Below are 24,153 nucleotides of genomic sequence, written 5' to 3'. Positions count from 1 at the left end.
TCTAATTCTAAATTCTAATTCATAATCTATATTCTTCTATCTATAATACATAATATATAAGTAAATTAGTTCTAATCTATTAATATTATATAACTTAATATTAATTAATAAATCATATACTGAATCTGATTTAACCTCACTTTAGCTTAGTGGGTTTGAGAGCGTCTGCCTAGAGGTAGACTTATAGTAAGGAAATATAGCTTTAGGCTAGCATAGTGGTAGGCTAAGCTCTTAGGCCCGTGTAAATTCAAATTAAAAATAAAATACTGCTAGTTATTAAATAGTTAATCTTGAGTTAATAATTTCAATAACTTTAGGATTTTGGCAGATTGCACACAGCACAGTGCAGTAGTGCATAGTTTTACTTTTTAAGCAGTAGCACTGAAGAGAACTTCCTCTAATTTTTTTGTCTTTAATTCGTTTTTCCTTTTTTTTATTTTTATTTTTTTATTTTTTTTTTTATAGTTTTTTAAACACTACACTACACTACACTACACTACACTACACACACAACACAAAATTTGAAATGGATCCTCCTTTTGGGACTAAGGAGGGACAAGCTCCATCTACCACCACCACCACCACCACCAGCACCACCACCAGCACCACCACCAGCTCTAAGATGCAGCCTTTGCGTCAGTCTAGTCGGCCAAGTAGGCCAAGCTCTCGCTTATCATTTGGGGAAGCATTGCTTGAAGGATCATCAAGTAAAGGAAAGGCACCAAAAGCAGGCAGTAGTAGTGCGGCTAGGCCCACAAGCTCTATGGTTTTTTACGGAAAGCCTAAAGCACCAGAAGCACGTTCAAAGTTAAAGGGTAGCACAAGTAGTACCAGCCCAGTGACTAAAAAGAAGTGCCTTTTGCCCCAAGCAGCATCTTCCCCATCCACCAGCAGCATGCAAGGTACCAAGCAGAGCCAAATTAGCAGCAAGACTCAGAGGGGTCCCAAACCAAAGCGATCTCATTCCTTTGTAGGGAAAACCACCACCACCACCACCCCCGCCTCTACCACCACTAGTGCTGCGCCTACTGTTCCCACTGGTACCGCCACGCCATGTCCTCCTAGTACCTCTAGCAAGCCACCAAGTCCTTACAAAATTTTTGTAAAGACAGTTAGAGAGAGGGCTACACATAGTGGAACTCCACCTAGCGAGGTAGCAGAGGAGCCTGAGACTGAGAGGCCAAGTGCAGAGTCTATTCTTCCTGCTCGCACTACTACTAGTCACGAGTCTCACGACGATATCAGTCTTAGCTCCAGCCTAGCAGGAATTCCATTCGATCTGGCTAATGAAGAGCTAGACTATGAGCCAGAGGAAGTAGAGGAGATGAGTGGTCAGGAATCAGATTCCTCAGGGAGCAGTGTCCAAATGACTAGTGCACAATTTTCCCCTGAGCCTCCACCTTCTCCGCTACGATCATCACCATCACCACCACCAGCAGCAGCAGCAAAACCTAGCAAATCTAAAGCAATTAGCAGTCCCACTATGGCCAGTACTGTTACCACCAGTCCCACCACCACTAGTTCTGCCTCTGTTCATCCACCCCGAGCAGTAAGAGCAGCACCCAAGGCACACTCCAAGGCTATGCGCGCCCCAATTTGGGAGCACTTTGAAAATGTTGAAGAAGGGCGCTATGGAAAGTGCAAACATTGTGGGAAGCTAATAAGCAGAGGGAAAGTGTCTGGCCATTTTACCAGTGCTAGCATGAAGCATCACCTCAGCACTCAACACAACGCTGTGCTATTGGGGAAAGATGCAGAGGTAAAACTTAGTGCAGGCAGCATAGCTGGTGGCCGTGGAAAAACCCCAACAGCTTCTTCTTCTGAGCCAATAGCAGCAGCAGCAGCAGCAGCAACTAGTGCTGGCAGCCAGAGACCAAGGCAGGTTGGAGCACTGCATGCCCAGCCCACCCTGGAAGAATTTGGGGCATTCCACTCCAAGAGAACGATGCCCAAACAGCAGGCCAATAAAGTAACGCGACTTATTGGTCAGTTCATTGCTGTTGGAGGGGCATCCTTCTCCATGATTGAAGGGGAGCCTTTCAAACAATTGATGGCGGCTGTGGCTCCACAATACACAGTTCCGTCACGTTCCACTTTCAGCAGGAACATTGTCCCCTCGCTGTATCGGTCCTGTGTTGCAGCAGTGAAAGAGGAGCTTTCCAAGGCTGCTGGTCAGTGTGTTCATTTCACTACAGATTTGTGGAGTGCACCTAGCGCCCAGCATGCCTTTCTTTCTTTGACAGCACACTGGTGGCAGCCCGGTGTGTCTAAGGAAGTTGCTGCAGCAGGCTACCGATCATTCCTTCTCCATGCAGAAGTGATGGATGAAAAGCACACTTCCCAAAATATTCTGCATGCGATTAGGAAAATGTTTAGCCTTTGGGTGGGAGCAGAGGCGGGCACCAATGTTGAAGTTGGTTTTGTGGTAACTGACGGAGGTGCCAATATGGTGAAAGCGCTGCGAGATGGTCATATTGTTGGTGTGCGCTGTGCAGCCCACATCATCCATCTTGTAGTGAAGGCAGCAATGTCAGAAGGAACTAATGTGGCAGCAGTAGTTCTGTCCCGCTGCAGAAAGATCGCTGGGCACTTTCACCATAGTGTTAAGGCTAGCCAACTTTTGAGGGAAGAGCAAGAGAGGTCAGGTCTTCCCGTACACTGCCTACGTCAGGATGTCAGTACACGGTGGAACTCCACGTTAGACATGCTAGAGAGGATTTTGGAGCAGCAGAGGGCAATCCATAATCTTGCCTCAGAGCACAATATTGGGATTACCTCTCCATTGAATAGGGAGGATTGGACAGTGATCGCCCAGCTAGTGGCAGTCCTTAAACCATTCAGGGATGCCACAGAAAATTTAAGCTCAAACACTGCCAGTCTGGCCCAGGTAATCCCAGTGTTCTCCCATCTAGGCAGCAAGATGGATGTGTTCCTTGGAAACCGTGAGGCTGTTCAAGGTGGCACTCTACATCCTGACGTAGCAGCCATAGTCAGGAAGCTGAAGGATCTGCTAAAAGTACACCTTCGCAAGCGAATGGAAGAGAGTCCCGAAATGATGCTAGCGTGCCTTTGTGATCCAAGAATTAAGGGAAAGCTAGCTTTGAAATTCAATGTTCTCAGTAGCTACCGGGAGCAATTGGTCAACAAGGTGCGTGACTGGCAGCGTAAAATGGGAATGCTGTCCGAGGAGGGTGAGGTGCAGGAGGAGGAAGAGATGATGTGGTCTGCTACCCCTAGCAGCAGCATCAGCAGCAGTGCCACAAGCAGCACAACACAGCTGAGTGGAGCAGCTGCGTTTTGGGAAGAGGCACTTGGCAGTATAGTTGGACCATCTGACAGAGCTAGCAGCAGAAAGGAGAGTAGTGCTGCTGAAATGGTCAAACTTTACCTCTGTGAAGTTCCTTCTGCTCCTAATGTTGATCCTCTTAGCTACTGGGATGAAAAGAAGAGTGTGTGGCCTGCACTCTCATGGGTTGCGCAGCAGCTTCTATCATGTCCGCCAACCACTGTTCAAAGTGAGCGCGTGTTTTCTATGACTGGAAACATACTGAGTCCACAGCGCTCACGCATGGCACCTCATCTGATGGAGCAGATTGCCTTTCTTAAATTCAATCTGCCCAAATTGGGTTACCCAGCTCTTAGCTTGGAAAGTTAAATTTTTTCTCTCTAATGTTTAAGGTAGTTTCTCCCCCTGGTTGCACTTGCTGCGGTGTGGCAATGCCTGCTACCTCCGCTGGTGTAGCCAATTTACGCTAGGGCCTAGTGTCTGAGCTCTGTAAGTCCGCTCCCAAACGCCTAGGACTGACAGTCTTTGGATGCTTTGCCCTGGGGTGAAACAGGTGAGTGGGTCGTCAATTGCCCACTCATTCACCTTTTTCCGTTTCCAACGCTGCTGCTGGTGGTGGTGCCAGTATCTTTTGCCAGTTCGCTTCCTGGCTGAAATCATGCCTCAGATGTCCCTAATGGAAAGGGTAGTTTCTCCCCCCTGGTTGCACTTGCTGCGGTGTGGCAACGCCTGCTACCTCCGCCGGTGTAGCTAGCTTATGCTAGGGCCTTGTGTCTGAGTTCTGTAGGTCTGCTCCCAAACGCCAAGGACTGACAGTGCTTGGATGCTTTGCCCTGGGGTGAAACAGGTGAGCGGGTCGTCAATTGCCCACTCATTCGCCTTTCCCAATTCTGCTGCTGCTGGTGGTGGTGCCAGTGTCTCTCTTCAATGCCAGTTCGCTTCCTGGCTAGTGTCATGCCTCGAATGTCCCTGATGGTAAGGGTAGTTTCTCCCCCCTGGTTGCACTTGTTGCGGTGTGGCAACGCCTGCTACCTCCGCCGGTGTAGCCAGCTTACGCTAGGGCCTTGTGTCTGAGTTCTGGAAGTCCGCTCCCAAACGCCAAGGACTGACAGTTTTTGGATGCTTTGCCCTGGGGTGAAACAGGTGAGCGGGTCGTCAATTGCCCACTCATTCGCCTTTTCCAATGCTGCTGCTGCTGCTGCTGGTGGTGGTGCCAGTGTCTCTTCTCTGCCAGTTCGCTTCCTGGCTAGTGTCATGCCTCAAATGTCCCTTATGGTAAGGGCAGTTTCTCCCCCCTGGTTGCACTTGCTGCGGTGTGGCAACGCCTGCTACCTCCGCCAATGTAGCCAGCTTACGCTAGGGCCTTGTGTCTGAGCTCTGGAAGTCCGCTCCCAAACGCCAAGGACTGACAGTTTTTGGATGCTTTGCCCTGGGGTGAAACAGGTGAGCGGGTCGTCAATTGCCCACTCATTCGCCTTTTCCAATGCTGCTGCTGCTGCTGCTGGTGGTGGTGCCAGTGTCTCTTCTCTGCCAGTTCGCTTCCTGGCTAGTGTCATGCCTCAAATGTCCCTTATGGTAAGGGCAGTTTCTCCCCCCTGGTTGCACTTGCTGCGGTGTGGCAACGCCTGCTACCTCCGCCAATGTAGCCAGCTTACGCTAGGGCCTTGTGTCTGAGCTCTGGAAGTCCGCTCCCAAACGCCAAGGACTGACAGTTTTTGGATGCTTTGCCCTGGGGTGAAACAGGTGAGCGGGTCGTCAATTGCCCACTCATTCGCCTTTTCCAATGCTGCTGCTGCTGCTGCTGGTGGTGGTGCCAGTGTCTCTTCTCTGCCAGTTCGCTTCCTGGCTAGTGTCATGCCTCAAATGTCCCTTATGGTAAGGGCAGTTTCTCCCCCCTGGTTGCACTTGCTGCGGTGTGGCAACGCCTGCTACCTCCGCCAATGTAGCCAGCTTACGCTAGGGCCTTGTGTCTGAGCTCTGGAAGTCCGCTCCCAAACGCCAAGGACTGACAGTGTTTGGATGCTTTGCTCTGGGGTGAAACAGGTGAGTGGGTCGCCAATTGCCCACTCATTCGCCTTTCCCAATTCTGCTGCTGCTGCTGCTGGTGGTGGTGCCAGTGTCTCTTCGATGCCAGTTCGCTTCCTGGCTAGTGTCATGAATCAAATGTCCCTAATGGTAAGGGCAGTTTCTCCCCCCTGGCTGCCTCTGTCTGCGGTGTGGCAACGCCTGCTACCTCCGCCGGAGTGGCCAGCTTACGCTAGGGCCTTGTGTCTGAGCTCTGGAAGTCTGCTGCCAAACGTCTAAGACTGACAGTGTTTGGGTGCTTTGCCCTGGGGTGAAACAGGTGAGTGGGTCGCCAATTGCCCACTCATTCGCCTTTTCAATGCTGCTGCTGGTGGTGGTGCCAGCATCTCTTCTCTGCCAGTTCGCTTCCTGGCTAGTGTCATGCCTCAAATGTCCCTAATTGTAAGGGCAGTTTCTCCCCCCTGGCTGCCTCTGTCTGCGGTGTGGCAACGCCTGCTACCTCCGCCGGAGTGGCCAGCTTACGCTAGGGCCTTGTGTCTGAGCTCTGGAAGTCTGCTGCCAAACGTCTAAGACTGACAGTGTTTGGGTGCTTTGCCCTGGGGTGAAACAGGTGAGCGGGTCGCCAATTGCCCTCTCATTCGCCTTTCCAATTTTTCAATGCTGCTGGTGGTGGTGGTGGTGGTGGTGGTGCCAGCATCTCTTCTCTGCCAGTTCGCTTCCTGGCTAGAGTCATGCCCAAAATGTCCCTAATTGTAAGGGCAGTTTCTCCCCCCTGGCTGCCTCTGTCTGCGGTGTGGCAACGCCTGCTACCTCCGCCGGAGTGGCCAGCTTACGCTAGGGCCTTGTGTCTGAGCTCTGGAAGTCTGCTGCCAAACGTCTAAGACTGACAGTGTTTGGGTGCTTTGCCCTGGGGTGAAACAGGTGAGTGGGTCGCCAATTGCCCACTCATTCGCCTTTTCAATGCTGCTGCTGGTGGTGGTGCCAGCATCTCTTCTCTGCCAGTTCGCTTCCTGGCTAGTGTCATGCCTCAAATGTCCCTAATTGTAAGGGCAGTTTCTCCCCCCTGGCTGCCTCTGTCTGCGGTGTGGCAACGCCTGCTACCTCCGCCGGAGTGGCCAGCTTACGCTAGGGCCTTGTGTCTGAGCTCTGGAAGTCTGCTGCCAAACGTCTAAGACTGACAGTGTTTGGGTGCTTTGCCCTGGGGTGAAACAGGTGAGCGGGTCGCCAATTGCCCTCTCATTCGCCTTTCCAATTTTTCAATGCTGCTGGTGGTGGTGGTGGTGGTGGTGGTGCCAGCATCTCTTCTCTGCCAGTTCGCTTCCTGGCTAGAGTCATGCCCAAAATGTCCCTAATTGTAAGGGCAGTTTCTCCCCCCTGGCTGCCTCTGTCTGCGGTGTGGCAACGCCTGCTACCTCCGCCGGAGTGGCCAGCTTACGCTAGGGCCTTGTGTCTGAGCTCTGGAAGTCTGCTGCCAAACGTCTAAGACTGACAGTGTTTGGGTGCTTTGCCCTGGGGTGAAACAGGTGAGTGGGTCGCCAATTGCCCACTCATTCGCCTTTTCAATGCTGCTGCTGGTGGTGGTGCCAGCATCTCTTCTCTGCCAGTTCGCTTCCTGGCTAGAGTCATGCCCAAAATGTCCCTAATGGTAAGGGCAGTTTCTCCCCCCTGGCTGCCTCTGTTTGCGGTGTGGCAACGCCTGCTACCTCCGCCGGAGTGGCCAGCTTACGCTAGGGCCTTGTGTCTGAGCTCTGGAAGTCTGCTGCCAAACGTCTAAGACTGACAGTGTTTGGGTGCTTTGCCCTGGGGTGAAACAGGTGAGCGGGTCGCCAATTGCCCACTCATTTGCCTTTCCCATTTCCTTTTCCATTTCATTATTTTCCTTCTGATACACAACCAACCAAACATAACACACACAATAACACATATAACACATATAACACACAGTGACATCACACATAACACACATACACACACACTTACAATGCACAAAACACAAGGACCTTTTCCTTGTTATTTGCCCTGGCCTTCACTCACTAATAGCATTACATTAACACTATAACTCACACTTCACCCTATAACATTTTTCCATCCACATACCTGCCAACAGACCCAACTTTTTCAGGGACAGTCCTGCTTTTTTCCAGTCCTGTCCCATCTAATTTAGCTAAACTAGGTATGCAAAATGCAAATACACATAGGTAGTTATAGCTCGGTAGGTAACGCTACTATAAACATTTAATAAATATAATCAAGTACTAAATAATAAATCTAACTTTAAAATACATTTAAATAAACCCCTATTTTTTTTTAAAAAAAAACATTAAAATTTAATTATTATTATTTAGACATAATCCATCTTTAACCAAACCAGTGCACTGCTACTAATCTTAAACATAACCGTACATTAACCCTAAGCTATTTTTTAGTTCTTGTCCAACATTTTTCCATCAGCATACCTGCCAACACACCCAAGATTTTGGTGGACAGTCCTGCTATTTTCCAGTCCTGTCCAATAAGTAAGTTGGGTTGTTGCAAAGTATGCCATTGTAAATAGGTAGCAAATGTTAGGCATGTAAAGTGGTCCAAAATCAATTTAAAAATGTAAAATATTCCCTATTCTTTTATTAAACATCTATGGACAGTACACCTCGGTATGTGTGTGCAACTCTATTGGTCGTTTCGGCAGGGGGCTCGCCTGCCATCAACGAATGAAGTGCATTCTGCAGTTCTGCAATTCACTCGTTGATGCCAGACCAGCCCCCTGCCGAAACGACCAATAGAGCTGCACACACGTACCTTCACGGCAGCTGCTGCTGCTGTGATGTGTTATTAACCCCGTATTAACCCCTGCTAGGCAACCAGGAGGAAAACGAAGATTAAACGAGCACGAAGAATGTCCGCGAATATTCGCCCGAAGAGAAGACAGGAACGGGCGAATATTCGCGGAATACGAAGATTTTTTTTTCCCCGAAGACGAGCACGAAGACGAACACGAAGAGCCCCCTGGTGCCCAAGTCTATTCCTAACCTTGATTTACAGAGCCTTTAACAATCCTGCGCTTCCCTACATCTGTAGCTTTGTATCCAAATAAACTCCTAACCACCCATTCCATGACTTGCATCTCTCTTATTCCATCATTACCTCTTCCCCCTTACATATTCAGGATATCACATGTGCTGCACTCCTCTGGCATTCCCTACCCGTTCTGTCAGACTTTTCAAGAGCTCTCTAAAAACCCACCTTTTCCGAAAAGCATCCATCCCTCATCCAGCATCCTAATCAAGCCACCTGCAAGATCAACAACCTATACATATCAGCCTTGCTTCAATCAATTCATCCTCTTCCAAGCAGCCCTCTCCTACCCTCAGACTAGATTGTAAGCTTACAAGGGACAGGCCCTCTATTCCTTCTGTACCAGTATGTATCATTATACAGTGTTACTTTTTTAGCTACCTCTTATTGTCACAGCGCTACAGAATCTACTGGCGCTATATAAATTAATGTAATTAATAAGATTATCAAAGCAAAATAAACTATACCTCATCCTCCACAAAACAAAAACTAAGATTATAAAAATATAGTTTTAAATACAAGCTTAACTTTTAAGTTTAATGAAGCATAATATTACATGCCTGGAGTATAAAGTATTTAATCACTTTTTTCAATTGTTTTCCACATCTTCATTCAGTGTATCGCCTCATAGTAAGTTAATGATTGTTAAATACTTATTTCTTCTTTCGTAAGCAGTTTGCACCTTTATATATTCCAATTACTTTCAGCATGTTTCAACCAACCTCACTTTAAGGAAACATTAATAGCGGTTGTTCCTGAGGGTTTTAACACTGGCAGAGTATTTCCTCTTGTGCTTCGTTGCTTTCCTAGAGGGGCTCTAGCGTTACATCTGGATCTATTTAAAATACGATTCTGGAAAGGTATCCTCCTGATTTCCCGTTGAACGCTAAGCGCAGGAAAACAAATGGCACTTGTTTTTCAGACAGTTTTGACAGCAATCCAAAAACCAGACTGGCCCTCTGCATGACTACAACTTGTTGGTAAAGATATTACGTTAACTATTATGTGGCAGAATACAAGCAGTTGAAACTAAATTCCACTCTTCTGTAAGAGAACCTAGTGGGTAATTCAAGGAGATGTTTGTAAGTTTTCATCTATTTCTTCTTAAAGCGGTAGTAATTCGTTTTATTCTGTACTCGTTTAGGGAAAAATAAATAAAACTTTATCTTCCCAAATGACAAATCTTCATCTCGTCGAATGAAGTCATCAGCGTTTCGGCAGGCTTTCTGAGGCATTGGTGGCACCTCAGAGGTCCTGACAGCTGTTATCTCACTGTATGGAACGAAGACCGAGTCACCTAAGGGTTTTTTTTAGTCAAGCATGGAACCTAATTTAAAAGACGCCCAAAGGCATGCACAGTATCCATAACCTTCTTTAAACCAATAACCTTTTGAGAGGTAGATGAGTTTACAACGTGGCATAGCTTATTAGTTAAATATATATCAATTCACACATTTGCTGCACTTCAGGACTGATTAATAGGTTTTGCCACTCTCTCAGAGTTGGGAACAGCAGCGAAAGCAGCAAAAAATGTATAAGACATTGAAATATTACACCTGACCTGGAATAATAACCGAAAACAGAACTTTCCAATCATCAGTGTAATTCCTAGTGAAAAAGTGATTTATAACACACATGTATAAGCATTGTGCACACATTTAAGCGATTCCCTTAATATTGTTTAACCCCTTAATGACAATTGCCGGTCCTGGCACGGCACGGAAAAGCATGTGCTTTACGACAATTGACGTGCCAGGACCGGCACGTCTTTAAACGGGTGCAGAAAGCGATCTACTATCGCTTTCTGCACCCAAAAAGCGTTGCTGAATGCCTCGACCTCGAGGCATTCAGCAACGCCGCGATCGGCACGAAGGGGCCATCTCTGGCCCCTCCACGGGGCGTCAACATCCGCCATACTTTGTATGGCGGCGGACGCCCGTTTTAAAAGCGTTTAGGAGGCAATCGACGATCGCCTCCTAAACTTAAATGGTGTCGCTGGAATGCCTCGATCAGGAGGCATCCAGCGACACCAAACACTAACCTTTTGATGGGCTGTGACCGCTCCGGAGAGCGGTCACAGCCGCAGCTGCCGGCAATCTTCGCCATCAAGGAAGATGGCCGCCGTCCTGTAACAGGAACCACAAATTTTAAAAGTTCGCTAGATGGTCCAGACCATCTAGAGAACTTTGGCTCCACTTGCAGGTTGAATACAGGTACTGCATTCACCATGCAAGTCAATGGAGCCCAGCTTTCTAATCACAGTGTGATTAGTAAAAATAAATTAAAAAATAAAATAAAATTAATAATAATTAGAAAAAAATTGTAAAAAAACAGTAAAATGTAAAAATCATTTCCCACTGATGTCACTATCAGGGGAACCTCCAAGTTGAAAAAAAATGTTAAATTTTTTAAAAAAAAAATAAATAAAAAAAAAAATATATATATATAAAAAATATATTTTTGTGAGCAAGTCCTAAAATTAGCATATTAGCTTAAAACAATTCTCGCATGGAAAGAGTTAAAATACTGGCATATTAAATGCCCGTGGGGTGTCTACTTTTAAAAAATGTATGATTTGATGGGGTAAATTGAATGGGCCAGGTTCAACAACGTCCCAATTAACACGGGGGGAAGGATGGCCACACATCTAATTTCCAATTAGAAAAATGCACACGTACCAAATGTGGCCTTTTAGTTCCCCCCAAAAATGATAAACCCATGCATGTGGGGTATCACTGCACTCAGGAGATGTTGCTGAACACATTATGGGGTGTCGTGTGACAGCGGCATATACCAGGAGCTGTAAATTCATACATAAAGTAGGTGTGTGTGGGAAAAATACACACACAAAAATATTACTGCAAACTTTGAAAAAATGCTGGTGGTAAAATATGTGCATGCAAAGAGTTAAAATACCAGCATTTAAAATACCCTGTGGTGTCTAGTTTTGAAAAATATATGGTTTTGTTGGGCACACTGAAATGGCCCGGCTCAAAGATGTACCAAATAGGGCATGGGCAGTGGATCCCAAATGCCAAAGTTCAACATTGAAAAAAGCGCATGCCCCAAATGTGGCCCTTTTGCCCCAAAACAGCCAGGCAAAATCATTCATGTGAGGTATCGCTGTACTCAGGAGATGTTGCTGAACACATATTGGGGTGTTTTGTGATAGTGACATATACGAGAACATTTTAATTCATACCTGAATTAAAATGTGTGTGGAAAACCAAATGCAAAAAAATGACTACCACAAAGTTTGACAAAGACTGGTGGTAGATATGGTGCATGGAAAGAGTTAAAATACTAGCATTTGAAATACCCTGGGGTGTCTAGTTTTCAAAAATATATGGGTTTATTGGGCACACTGAAATGGCCCGGCTCAAAGATGTACCAAATAGGGCATGGGCAGTGGATCCCCAAATGCCAAAGTTCAACATTGAAAAATGCGCATGCCCCAAATGTGGCCCTTTTGCCCCCAAACAGCCAGGCAAAATCATTCATGTGGGGTATCGCTGCGCTCAGGAGATGTTGCTGAACACATATTGGGGTGTTTTGTGATAGTGACATAAACTAGAACATTTTAATTCATACCTGAAGTAAAATGTGTATGACAAAACAAATGCAAAAAAATGACTACCATAAAGTTTGACAAAGACTGGTGGTAGATATGGTGCATGGAAAGAGTTAAAATACTAGCATTTGGAATACCCTGGGCTGTCTAGTTTTCAAAAATATATGACTTGATGGGGTAAATTGCATTGGCCGGGTTCAAAGATACCCGAAATGGCACATGGGGGGAAGAATTACCAGATTTGGAAAAAATGGCTTTGAAATAGCAAAACGCTACCTGTACTTATTGCCCCATAATGGGTAGAAAAAAGCAAAAAAACATAAAAACATTGGGTATTTCTAAACTCAGGACAAATAGTAGAATCTATTTAGCAGGTTTTTTCATTACCTTTTATAGATGAGTAAAAGATTTTTCAACTAAAAGTTAGAAACAGTCATTTTTTTCTAAATTTTTCACCATATTTTATAATCTAATGTGTGTGGGTTCAGTAAACGGGAAAGAAGAAAATTACAGCTAAACATAAGCAGCGCAGAAATGTTAAAAAGGCCATTGTCACAAAGGGTACAAAAAGTAAAATCAGCCTTTGTCTCGAAGGGGTTAATGCTCTTGAAATTCTAATGGAGATTCTAGGTGCAAAAGGTACAATGGTATACAAAACAGGTATACAGGCAGTTTGATTAAAACTCATTGATACAAAAAGAGGAATACATTGCAATAATAACAAATTAAAAGGAATTCGAACTGTTTAAACATGCCAAACGGTGCAATTGTTCTAATGTAAAAGGTCAAGAAAAACTAACCTTGAAGATTGCCTTCCTACTTTATAGACTAGTTTATCATGAAATGGTTAGTATTATGGTTTAGAAAACAGAACACTGTACTGATGAACAAGAAACATAACTAAGTTCATACAAGTAATAGTTATTGTAATTAAAACATTTGTGTTAATAAGAGTAATTTATACAATATTATATATATATATATATAAGCATTAATGAGAATTACATTCTAAGCTTTAGCCAGCAGGACTCTCCATGCCTTCTGTCGTTGTTTCAATACATCTTTTGTGTACATCATTTATAGTTCCACAAATTCATTAGACACTTAAGAACAGGAATGGTGGAGGCATTGTTGAATATGTACCACCACCAATGTATCACTTGTTCACAAACCCATTCCAGCTCAGTTCCTGGGTACTTAACTTTTAAACAAGTGCTACGTTTTAATGAGTACAGTGTAAAATTGTTCTACAAGTGAGTGGTGCAAACAGTTTAGTGATTGAAAATGGCAGGAACCATTGTGACTACTATCAAGTTAGAAGTCACAATGTACAGACCCGGCTGGAATGGTTCACGTCTCATTGCTGCAGAATATTACAACTCAATGGGGAGAATGGGTGGAGTGCAGCAGCGTCTCGGCTTAGGAATCCTATTCTGTCTTGATAACACAGGAATCTACAAATCGGTTTTGAATGAAACCCCTCTAAGTGTACAAGGAACGTGAACAACATTTTCAAAGCGGAATTTGATAACAGGACCAAATTGTGCTTATGTTTGTCACCCCATTCCCTGAAGATTGTAAGGGATCGGGCTCTCTCCACCTAATGTATCGGTTTGTCTTAGTCTGTCAATTCTCGTCTTGTCATACCCCTTGAATATGTGTATTGTATTAAGCGCTGCGTAGATTGTTGGCGCTATATAAATAAAACATCATAATAAAAATAAGAATGATAATATATCGTATACTTAAATGTTTGCTTGTGTTAAATACATATTCACATTCTGCTGGGAATACTGAATTTATTTTACGCAATCAAAATTAACGGCTGTGCCAGCTATATTATTAAATGAAAACAAATTGTGACAAAATAGACTTTCATAAATGTATTTGCATATTGAGTCACTTTGCATTTTATCAGAGCAAAAACACCAAGCCTTTTAATGCTTGACAAAATTTACAAAGACATTTTTTTTTTATAGTTCTAGTGAGAGATCAAAGTATCATTGTATGGACTAAAGTAGGATTATCTTGTATGATGCATTTGTTCATTGGTATATTTTTTATTCATTATTGTATTACTCGAAAGTATTACTGTACTTTAGTAGAACTGACCTCCTACTTGCAATATAAAATTATTGGTCCAGAGATGGCCGTTTTATAAAAATATCAAATGGATAAATGACATGTTTACAAACTCTTGTTTCCCTTTTTGAACAAAGGAACTAGTTAATACTGTAAAACCATGCTGACAGGTTTATGGCTGAAACATACATTAAATCCTTTGATACTAATACATGGGTTCATGGAGCTTTAAGGCGAACTGTCATTACTAGGGAGTTTAAACTGATATTTAATGAAAAGTGTCACTCAACTGGTCATGTCGGCATAATAAAAAGTAATTGAACCTTTTGAGGGATTGGGTCCTTGATTTATAACCCTCTGTTTTCTAATTAAGTATGGCTCATCATAAATTACCTGTTAACTAATACACAGTTCACAATCAACTTGATGAAAGGGGCCTATGGATATTAAAACAAACTTTGGCTTTAGTCTGCTTTTTTCTACATTCCCAAATAATGGGGAAACATCTCTCTGTAGGATTGTAGAATTTGTAGAACTTCCAATATAGTGCTAATGATTTATATAAATCATAGTACTATACACAATGGACAAACAAGACAAGTTGTACATCACATAACAACCTGGACATATAGAAACTTCTACAATCTAGAAGAAATAATATACTGTATATGAATAAAATATAAATATACATAAAAAAAATAATAATATATATATAACCTTGTACACCAGCAGCCAGCCCTAGTTACTTAGATATGCCCTGTTCTATAGTATTAGAAACCAAACTAATAATTATCTGGCACCTCTTCAGAATAACTTGATTGCAATATCTGGAACACTGTTTCTGTATGGTTAGTTACAATTGCAGGACCAACAAAACCAACATCTATTCCAGATGTATACCATACCAGAATGTCTCATTTGACATTAATCTACATACTTACAAAGAAAAACTTTGGAATGCCTGTTTCAAGTCTCTCAGTCTTCAGCTCCCATGTCAAGGCTTGGGGGGAGTTTAGGATAAACACCAATGGCTTCCGGTGAACAGGGATTGTAGAAATTGGTGTCAAATATAATGTGGCCTATAAAGAACAAACCAAAAAAATATATATTATAGAACAACCCGATATAATGACACGTATACCATGAAAAGTTGCTTATGAAGCAGCTCTGGGCAAAAAAATATTCAATTTAGCAAAATGCTAAGAGCTATAGATATCATTGCACTGCATGGCAATAACTTTTCACCTAAGATTCCAAAATCCTTCATGCAACCCTGACAAATTGCAAATAAAATCATTTAACAAACTAAACTTGAAATAAATGGCAATAGAGGACCCAACAATATTTTTAGAAGCATATTTATTAAAAAGAAGGATGTACGTAGTCCCTTAAATGTGTCCTGCATAACCCAAAGGTTTAAGCCACAAGCACTACCCGATATTTAAAAACATTCTTAAGGTCCCAGGATTCTTGCCATCCCCGCTAGCGATACAGCATCAATACACAAGTCGCACACGCCTCAGAAAATTGCAATGGGATTACCACAAAAAGAACTCATAAAATAGCTGTGGCTCCATATTCATGCCAAGAAAAAGCCAGCACACAAGCATAAGCACACATTAAACACGCTATGCGGTATTATCCCATGTGCAAGTGTTTTTGGTCCCAACGGTTCAAGTAATTAGGAACGTTGTTTAATGGCAGCCCTTCCATATTGTAGCTTGATTTTCCTGTGAGCCGGGGTTCGATCACATTGACCTTTCTCAGTCTGCCAAAGTATGCCATGGGTACCCAGCAGGCAGCTGTACTCCGGAGGTATACTGCCATGGCTGATTGTCAAACTAGGTCCAGTACTTAGACAAGAGCATCAGTCGGGTACAAATACACTTAAATCTTTCCCATAACGTCCATAAGTGATCTAAAGTGCTTACTAAACAGGGCATACATAGCTCACAGTATAACTTAGAAAATCTTGCTCCAGCTAAAATGAAGTGTCATCAATAACTATGAAAGAAAACCCAGATTGCTCATTTTACCTAAGAGCTGCATTTACCTTTAATGTGTTGAAATAACATACAATGTGCAGATTGCTTTTAATGGATTCTACAAAGCTGGGGGGAAAAAAGTCTAAAGAAAGCAGCATCGGAACATTTCTCATACAGATTTATGGCAGTTGCTTCCTAATGGGGCTACTGCTTTAGATCAATGGTGTTCCTATCAGTGCTGCTTATCACTTAACGTGTTACAGAAAGCATTTAAAAAGGGCCGATGTCATAATTTTTATGTGCTGATCTAACGTCTCTCGACATATAACTATATATTACTGTTAAGAAAAAGAACGGGCATTGAATATATAGACGATTTCCAAAAGCTCTATTAAAGACCTCAAGCAGATACGTAGAATGCCAAGGAGGTTAAGGCAGCTGCAAAGAGTTTTTGCTGTCCCTGGAGATAATCGTTTTTATGGAAGGCTGGATATCTCCACAGCAACAAGACTTTAGAAAACAGTCTGTGGATCGCTGGCCCATTACTCTGCTAAAGTAATTTGTATTATGAGAAAGGACTAGGGCACAAATCTTGAAAGATGATCAAAATAAACACTGCTGCTGACGTACCATTTTATTTTGTATAGTTCTAGGCTACGAACCATGCGCTAAGAGATTTGTTATGAAATGTTACAGTTTAATGCCATACATCTTCAGAAGTACTATAGAACAGCAGGCCAGGGTCTGAAACACATCTCTTGAAATGAATAGGTTGTATTTTTTTTAAAACTCGCTAGTTTCAAACACCATGATTTGTCTAACGGGATATTTTTTCTCTCACTGATGCTAAACATTTCTGGGCTTGGGTTTCAGACTCCCCGGTTAAGCAAGGCTTTGTTCAGGGAAAAGGTGTTTCCATTTTGTCTCATGCAACCTAAAGGATTACTAGTTCCCGGAATAAGAAAGTATGGTTCGGCTGTATGGATAGACCGTTTGTGGGGAATCTAAATGTAAAGTGTTACTCCCTTCTTGTGGACAGAACATGATGACAATAACTACTTAATTGAATTAGACCGGCCAGGCTTGTCTATATTCATGCATTTTGAGCACAAGAGTTGTACACCATGATGGACTCATATCCACCAAACATTCTGAGGTATGCTGTGTATTTATATATATATATATATATATACACAAATACAAAAAGGAAGCACTCACCTGAACTAGCATTAATTATAAGGGGGTGCTGCTAAAGACCAAAGTCATACACAATCTCTAAATCAGCCCACTCACATCAAATAGGTTATAAACTCTCATGACTGTAGTTAAAGCTACTTAAAAACACCTTTCTAAGATGACAAAAGATGAGGTCCTTGGAAACCTATAAATTGCAGGAGTGTCTGTGTTTAGGAAGGCCTTTTGGCTCCTGGTAAGCAATGTACTTGCAAAGATTTAGCTCCATATAAGCAACAGTATTTAGCGTTAGGACCCACCTACATTGGAGTACTTTGGCGTAGTGGTGGGCTTAGCATAATATGGCCATATAATGTGACTAAAACTCCAATTTTGTCATCTTAGAAAGGTGTTTTTAAGTAGCTTTAACTACAGTAATGAGAGTTTATAACCTATTTGATGTGAGTGCGCTGATTTAGAGATTGTATATATATATACACACACACATACACACACACACACACACACACATACATAGTATCTCAGAAAATTGAGTACACCCCTCACATTTTTGTGAATATTTTATTATATATTTTCATGTGACAACACTGTAGAAATGACACTCTGCTACAATGTAAAGTAGTGAGTGTACAGCCTGTATAACAGTGTAAATTTGCTGTCCCCTCAAAATAACTCAACACCCAGCCATTACTGTCTAACACCTTGGCAACAAAAGTGAGTACACCCCTAAGTGGAAATGTCCAAATTGGGCCCAAAGTGTCAATATTTTTTGTGGCCACCATTACTTTCCAGCACTGTCTTAACCCTCTTGGGCATGGAGTTCACCAGAGCTTCACAGGTTGCCACTGGAGTCCTCTTCCACTCCTCCATGATGACATCACGGAGCTGGCGGATGTTAGAGACCTTGCGCTCCCCCACCTTCCATTTGAGGATGCCCCACAGATACTCAATAGGATTTAGGTCTGGAGACATGCTTGGCCAATTCATCACCTTTACCCTCAGCTTCTTTAGCAAGGCAGTGGTCATCTTGGAGGTGTGTTTGGGGTCAGTATCATGTTGGGATATTTTGAGGGGAAAGCAAATAAAATGGGGTGAGGGGTGTACTCACTTTTGTGAGATACTGTGTAATTATATATTATATATATATATATATACATACACATACACACATAACAATTGAATCTTTTTCTAAGTAGAATTTCATAGGTTTGTCAAATCTGAAGTAGTATTTTTGGAGATAAAAAAAAGTATTTAGAAAGAATATTCTAATAATATTTCCGGTTATTTCTAGTTAAGGACTGATAGGGGAGCCCTTTCACTATTCTATGACACCCATAGGTTCAGCTGAGTATAAAAATATAGATGGCAACATATTGCAGAAATACAATAAAACAATACTTACTAGCATGCATTCTAGGCCAATAAATCTTTCAAAAAGAATGTAACTGGAAATTACGTTTGCTTTAACACTTGAAAATATGAACATTTCATAAACGTAGACACAAAACACATTTTTTTGAATCACACGGTATCAGAACAGCTTTCAACAGGCTTTAATTTATTGAAATTAATAATAGCTTGTGGTTTTAACATTTTCAGTCAATTGTTCAGCAGACTTGAAAATAATTCTTTATAAGAATTAACAAAATCATACACATCATTTAGTTTGATTATGGGGTTCTCTGCCTTCTCCTCGTCACACCTGTTACAAAGCCATTCAGCGTCTTCCAAAGGGTAGATATTACTTAATAGAATGGGAAGAATAATTTAGCAAGAAGTAGTCGTGCAAATCCTGGGTACAAGAAATGCAGATGGCTGCTCTCATGGTATATATATCACATGGGCTTCTAGTACATTATTTTTATAACCTGTATAAACCATTACATAAATTGCTTAAGTATACTAAACTATAAATCCAGGATTTGAGAAAGTGACGGATCCAACTAAAACAAGAAAAAAAGCACATTTGTAACATTCACCAAATGTTTAAATAAACCTGCCACAGGTTTAGTCTTGAAAATAATGAACACGCGAACGTATGCTAAACGTTTCTTAGGGTTTCCTTTTAATGACATCCAGCAATCCTCATTTATTAAAATTCCATCAGATGCTCCTTGGCTTTCTTACTTTTGTTTTATTTAGATCGCAAGCTCATTTGAGCTACCAATAATAAATATTAATACCAATAATACATATTAACATGAATAAAAATGACCACCAATAATAATAATAATAATATTTTTATTATTATTTAGCATGAAAGAATATATTTTCAGAATCACACATCTTAGAAATTCTTCTGTTTTTAAAGCTTCCGGGATACACTTTTATCAGATGAACGCTTGGTGGTTCCAGGTCAGTAACAACTATTTGTTGATTAATCAGCTCCCTGCTAAGCATCAGGAATTTTAATACTGTATTACATTTTATACCGTACGCACGTAAAATCATGCGGTTACTGTATTAATTTTGACATATTACACAGCAATGTAACGCACATGAGATAAGATGTAATGTGTATATAACTAAAGTACGTTTCTGACAGCCTTCAGAGAATATGAAGCAGGTCTGCTGCGCATGTACACATAAATTAACAATAACTAAGTATATGTAACAATGATGCCACCAGTTAGGCCCTCACAATCCTCCTTGGTCTTCCAAGTCAAACAGGATTTCCGCGTAGTTATGAATCACTAAATTGAAGAGGAGATTGCACACTTGGGCATTGATGTAGAGCTGTTCCTGGAAGCAAGGCTAACTAATTTTGTATATTTTTATTGCAGTGAAATCTTACTTTGGAAACAGCTGGAAAAGTCTACACATTCACTAAAAGTAACACATGGTTTCATAAATCTAAAAAAATTGGAATTAGTATCTGTTGCATAGTTATTTTATTTTTACAAAAACTGTCAACATTCCTTCAACATTAGCTTTGTAACATTCTACTTATAATGCCATTTCTAAATCCGTTGATTGAAGTTAAACAAATATCTATAAATGTAAACCCGAGATCCATTTCTAAAGCAAGCAATTGATGTTAGTTGGCACAGAGATGGTGATCTTTGTCAGTACTGAAAATGCATAGGGGCTCAGGAAAATAATGCAATTTTTTTCCACGAAAGATAAAATACTTTTATCCTCACAATGTAAACATAATCACAAGTTATGGTAAGTATGGAAGATTGTTGCAAAACATCACATGCAACACAAAATGTGCTAAGGTAGGAGGATGACTATATAAAACGCAGAACCTTTATGAAGGTCATCTCCTGTGGGATGACTATAGAACTAACAAGTCAAAAAGATGATATTTAGAATCTAGACAGCCTGCTACTTTAGTAAATACTCCTGTTGACCGTTTACATGTAACTTGGTCAACTTTGGACCAACTAAGATGTATTCAGTTCAGTAAAAAAAATTTAATTTCCCTATGTGCCCAGATTTTATTTTTTAAATGTACTTATTAAAATCTGAAGCATTTGCATTTTCTTCTTTATTAGAAGGTTTGTAAGCCTCTCGCACTACAAAAGAGCAGACTGCATATAATTTTCTTTCTCTGGAAGAACTTATAAACTGGTTGCTGCTCGTTTCCAACTGGCTGGGACACACTGTCTGCTCGCAGCCCACAACAACCATATAACACTCCAAAAATCAAAGTTGAGGTCTTAATGTTCATTCTAGGGAGGTGTAGCATCTGATCTGGTTTTGTACATAAAGCCAGTGCAACAATTTCAAGTCTTCTAGGCAAAGGTGCATTGCAATTTCCATCAATTCTCTAATGTCAACGAACAAGATCACAAAAGAACTCAAAATATAACATTTATAAAAAGTGAGTCTGCAATCCAACTAAGTTGTTTTCTGTATATCAGTTCACATAACAATTCACTTGTCTATAATGTCTTTAAGCATTCAGTATTTGCTAGCATCATATAACCTAAAATATAAGAAGTCTGCAAAAGCACAATCTGTATCTGCATATGCAGTCAAACTATATTCAGACTATATAAGCATACAAGAACCATGATTGTAAGCTAGTCTAAAGACAGTGCCAGACAATAATAACCATCCATCTGTTCTCGCCACCTTTAAGATCTCCACACTACTGGCTTCTCCTCATCACCCTCACAACCGGCGCTCTATAAATAAAGGTAATGTCACATATCACTTGCAGCTTATACTTAAGAACATTGGCAAACTGGAGTCCTTATCAGTCTACTTGCCGTTAGTACTGACACACATATATATATATATATGAAATCAATTTTCAACTTAAATGGGCAGGATTTTGGAAATGTGGTCAGAAGAGGTGTTAATGGGTTTAATGCACATAGCAGGTTTTTGAGAGTTTCATTCTAAAATGGTTGCAACAATACCAGTCTTTGGAGATTACATCCTGAGCCTTTTTCACGAATTGATTTCCATTGCTGGTGATGAGGACTAAAAGGAGAAAACTACCAGATCTGCTTTTACTCTTCTTATAGAGTAAGCCCCTAAAGCCTTATAATCTCACCCAGTATATTATAAAGTTAACAATACGATGGGGCATTGTTCTAAAAGATAAATGGAAAACTAGAGTTGCAATAAAAGCAGCTTCTTGAGGAACATTTTGTGAATAACTTCACAGAACGAGAAATCCGGCATTGTTTCTGGGGTAAACCATTGTCTTTGGCTTTTACTTTCTGATGGCTTCCTGACAATGACACTGAAGTAAGCTGCAACAGGAGTAGACATTAGGCTATTCTTAAAATGACCTTTTTACAGAAATTACATTCATGTTATTTGGAGGGGATAGTACCCAAATAAAAAGTGATAAACAATGTGATAAAATAAGGCTTACATGCTATTTATATGTTTATAACCTACGGGATAACTAGAAATGAGTCTACTAGTCTCAGGGGTGCAGACTATGTTTGCATCTCTGGCATTCTGGCTTAATCTAGCCTTTTACAAACGTTCCATCATTTTGCCTATTTTCTCAGGTTTGCTTAACAGCTTTATCTTTAGCATTTTGGGCATGAGCCTCTAGCCCCAGAGCTGCTAGGTAACTGCATATGTTAAATTATTTAAGTTAGGATATATATGTTTGGGACTTTAGGAGTTGATACATAAATTTGGGATCTCTGAAGTAAGTCCACATGTTTTTTTTCTAGAAGATGTATCTACTTCAACCATAGACTTCATTTTCCTTGGGCTAATACAGCAATGTCCAGTTTTCTCACTCAGGTGGGTAACAAATTAAAAATCGATTTGGCAGGAAGATGGAAGCGCTCACGTCCAGCACAACATAATATAGATACTTTATATTTTACTACTTAAGTGAAAAGGAAAAGCAAACTGAATAAATTATAAGTATGTTGTATACAAGTTTAAGAATCATAGACATATTGGAATGTGATCAATTCCATTTAACTATACCGTGGATCCAATATTAATTAACATTTGGCCTAAGAGTCATAGAATGGAAAGTCAATTAATGGATCGTGTGCCATCAAACCGATCAGTAATAAATCTTATGCTGACCAATATTAAGCAAGGATGTCACTAAATACTGACCTATTAAAGTCCCTGGAACACTAAACACTTCCTGCTAAACTGTATAGTTATTTAACATTTTGTAAAATTATGGGCTTAATTGCACAGTATCCAATGGATGGATGTTAGTGGTTAACACATGGGAAATTCTATATAGAAATACACTAAGGTTGTGGCTTTAATTACAGACATAGAAATCTCATCAATCTTTAAGCGATTTTATTATATATTGATTATATATTATGTGTCAACATTTTTCATAGTGATGTACACTGTGTGTGGAAACCTGCCTATAACAAAGCACAATTTAGAATAATAAGAGGTATTTCACACAAGTGGGTTCCTCTACATAAGCGTAAGGGCTTGTGGCAATTGATTTGATGATTAAATGGTTCAGGCTACTTAATTTGTCTTATTTTGGGAGACAAAAAAGTAAACATCAAACATTGTGAAGGCCAGCTGTGCATCATCAAGGAAACACTTAGCATCTCTGAAGTCAGGGTTCCATCGAGGCCCCTGGAAGAACGTCATTCCCCAAACGTTTTCAAGGTCTACCATTTTGCGCACCAATTCCCCACAGAACGGGTTTCGTACTAGAATTTCCTAAAAAGGGAACACTTGAAAATCTCAGCTTGCACAGTGATTTCACTTTTCCAATGTTATTGACACTTGGAGACTTTGCAGCTGTGAGCAATGTAGAAAGGCAAATAAAAATTAGAGGCAAGAGTAAAGTGTGTTTATGTAGTGTGATGTCATATCAATTTAATTTAAACTTGGAAAAGGACATGAATGAGAAGTTCTCCGCTGCCTGTTCCTCTAGAAATAACTACCCTCAACAATTATGGGTAATGATTTTTCAATAGCCAATGATGAAGCCTTGATTTCAATGCTTGTGGCTGTGCCATGTTTAGCTAAAGACTTGGAATTAGCTGGTAGCTTGATTACAATCCCATTATTATGGAGAAATGCAAACAAATTCTCAATATATTAATTGAGTAATTTCAGATCATTGTTAAATACATAGGGTTTTGGGACCACTGAATACAAATTTTCTGTTATATTACTTGCATTTTCACATAATGACTCAAGGGTATTTACAGTAACAATCAAGAAACCAAAAAAACAAAAGAGATAGAGTGGTAAAGTATCTGTTCATTCTAAATCCAATAAATTAGGTTAATATAGAACAGTAGTGGAAAAGTCTGATCATCCCTAGTGCAAGCAAGTACTAGATGAAACTAGTTAGACTAGAAAACTAACTCCCTAAGGTACTTAGTAGGTAAGTACATTATTAATCTCACAGCCGATCTTTTCTGGCTGCATCATTATCCCGACCTCTCCACGGATAGAGAATGTCAGTCCTAAGAGTTAGTTCCGAATTGTGACCTCAGCGGGATGAGAAAAAA

General features: G+C 41.1%; 1 protein-coding gene across 1 annotated transcript in view; it reads right to left on the bottom strand.

Annotated features, from left to right (window-relative positions):
- LOC149279446 (transforming growth factor beta receptor type 3-like) overlaps positions 1 to 24,153 on the bottom strand; it is a 100,817-nt gene that overhangs the window by 46,604 nt on the left and 30,060 nt on the right. Inside the window, exon 4 of the mRNA XM_089501217.1 lies at positions 14,978 to 15,115. Coding sequence (XP_089357343.1) covers positions 14,978 to 15,115 — 138 coding nt within the window. The remainder of the gene's footprint in view (positions 1 to 14,977; positions 15,116 to 24,153) is intronic.

The sequence above is a fragment of the Sceloporus occidentalis genome, unplaced genomic scaffold, assembly GCF_023333645.1.
Source record: "Sceloporus occidentalis isolate IW3139 unplaced genomic scaffold, rSceOcc1.0.p SCAF_166, whole genome shotgun sequence".
Taxonomy (NCBI): Eukaryota; Metazoa; Chordata; class Lepidosauria; order Squamata; family Phrynosomatidae; genus Sceloporus; species Sceloporus occidentalis.
The sequence above is the reverse complement of the archived record's forward strand: the minus strand, read 5'-3'. Positions and strand labels throughout refer to the sequence as shown.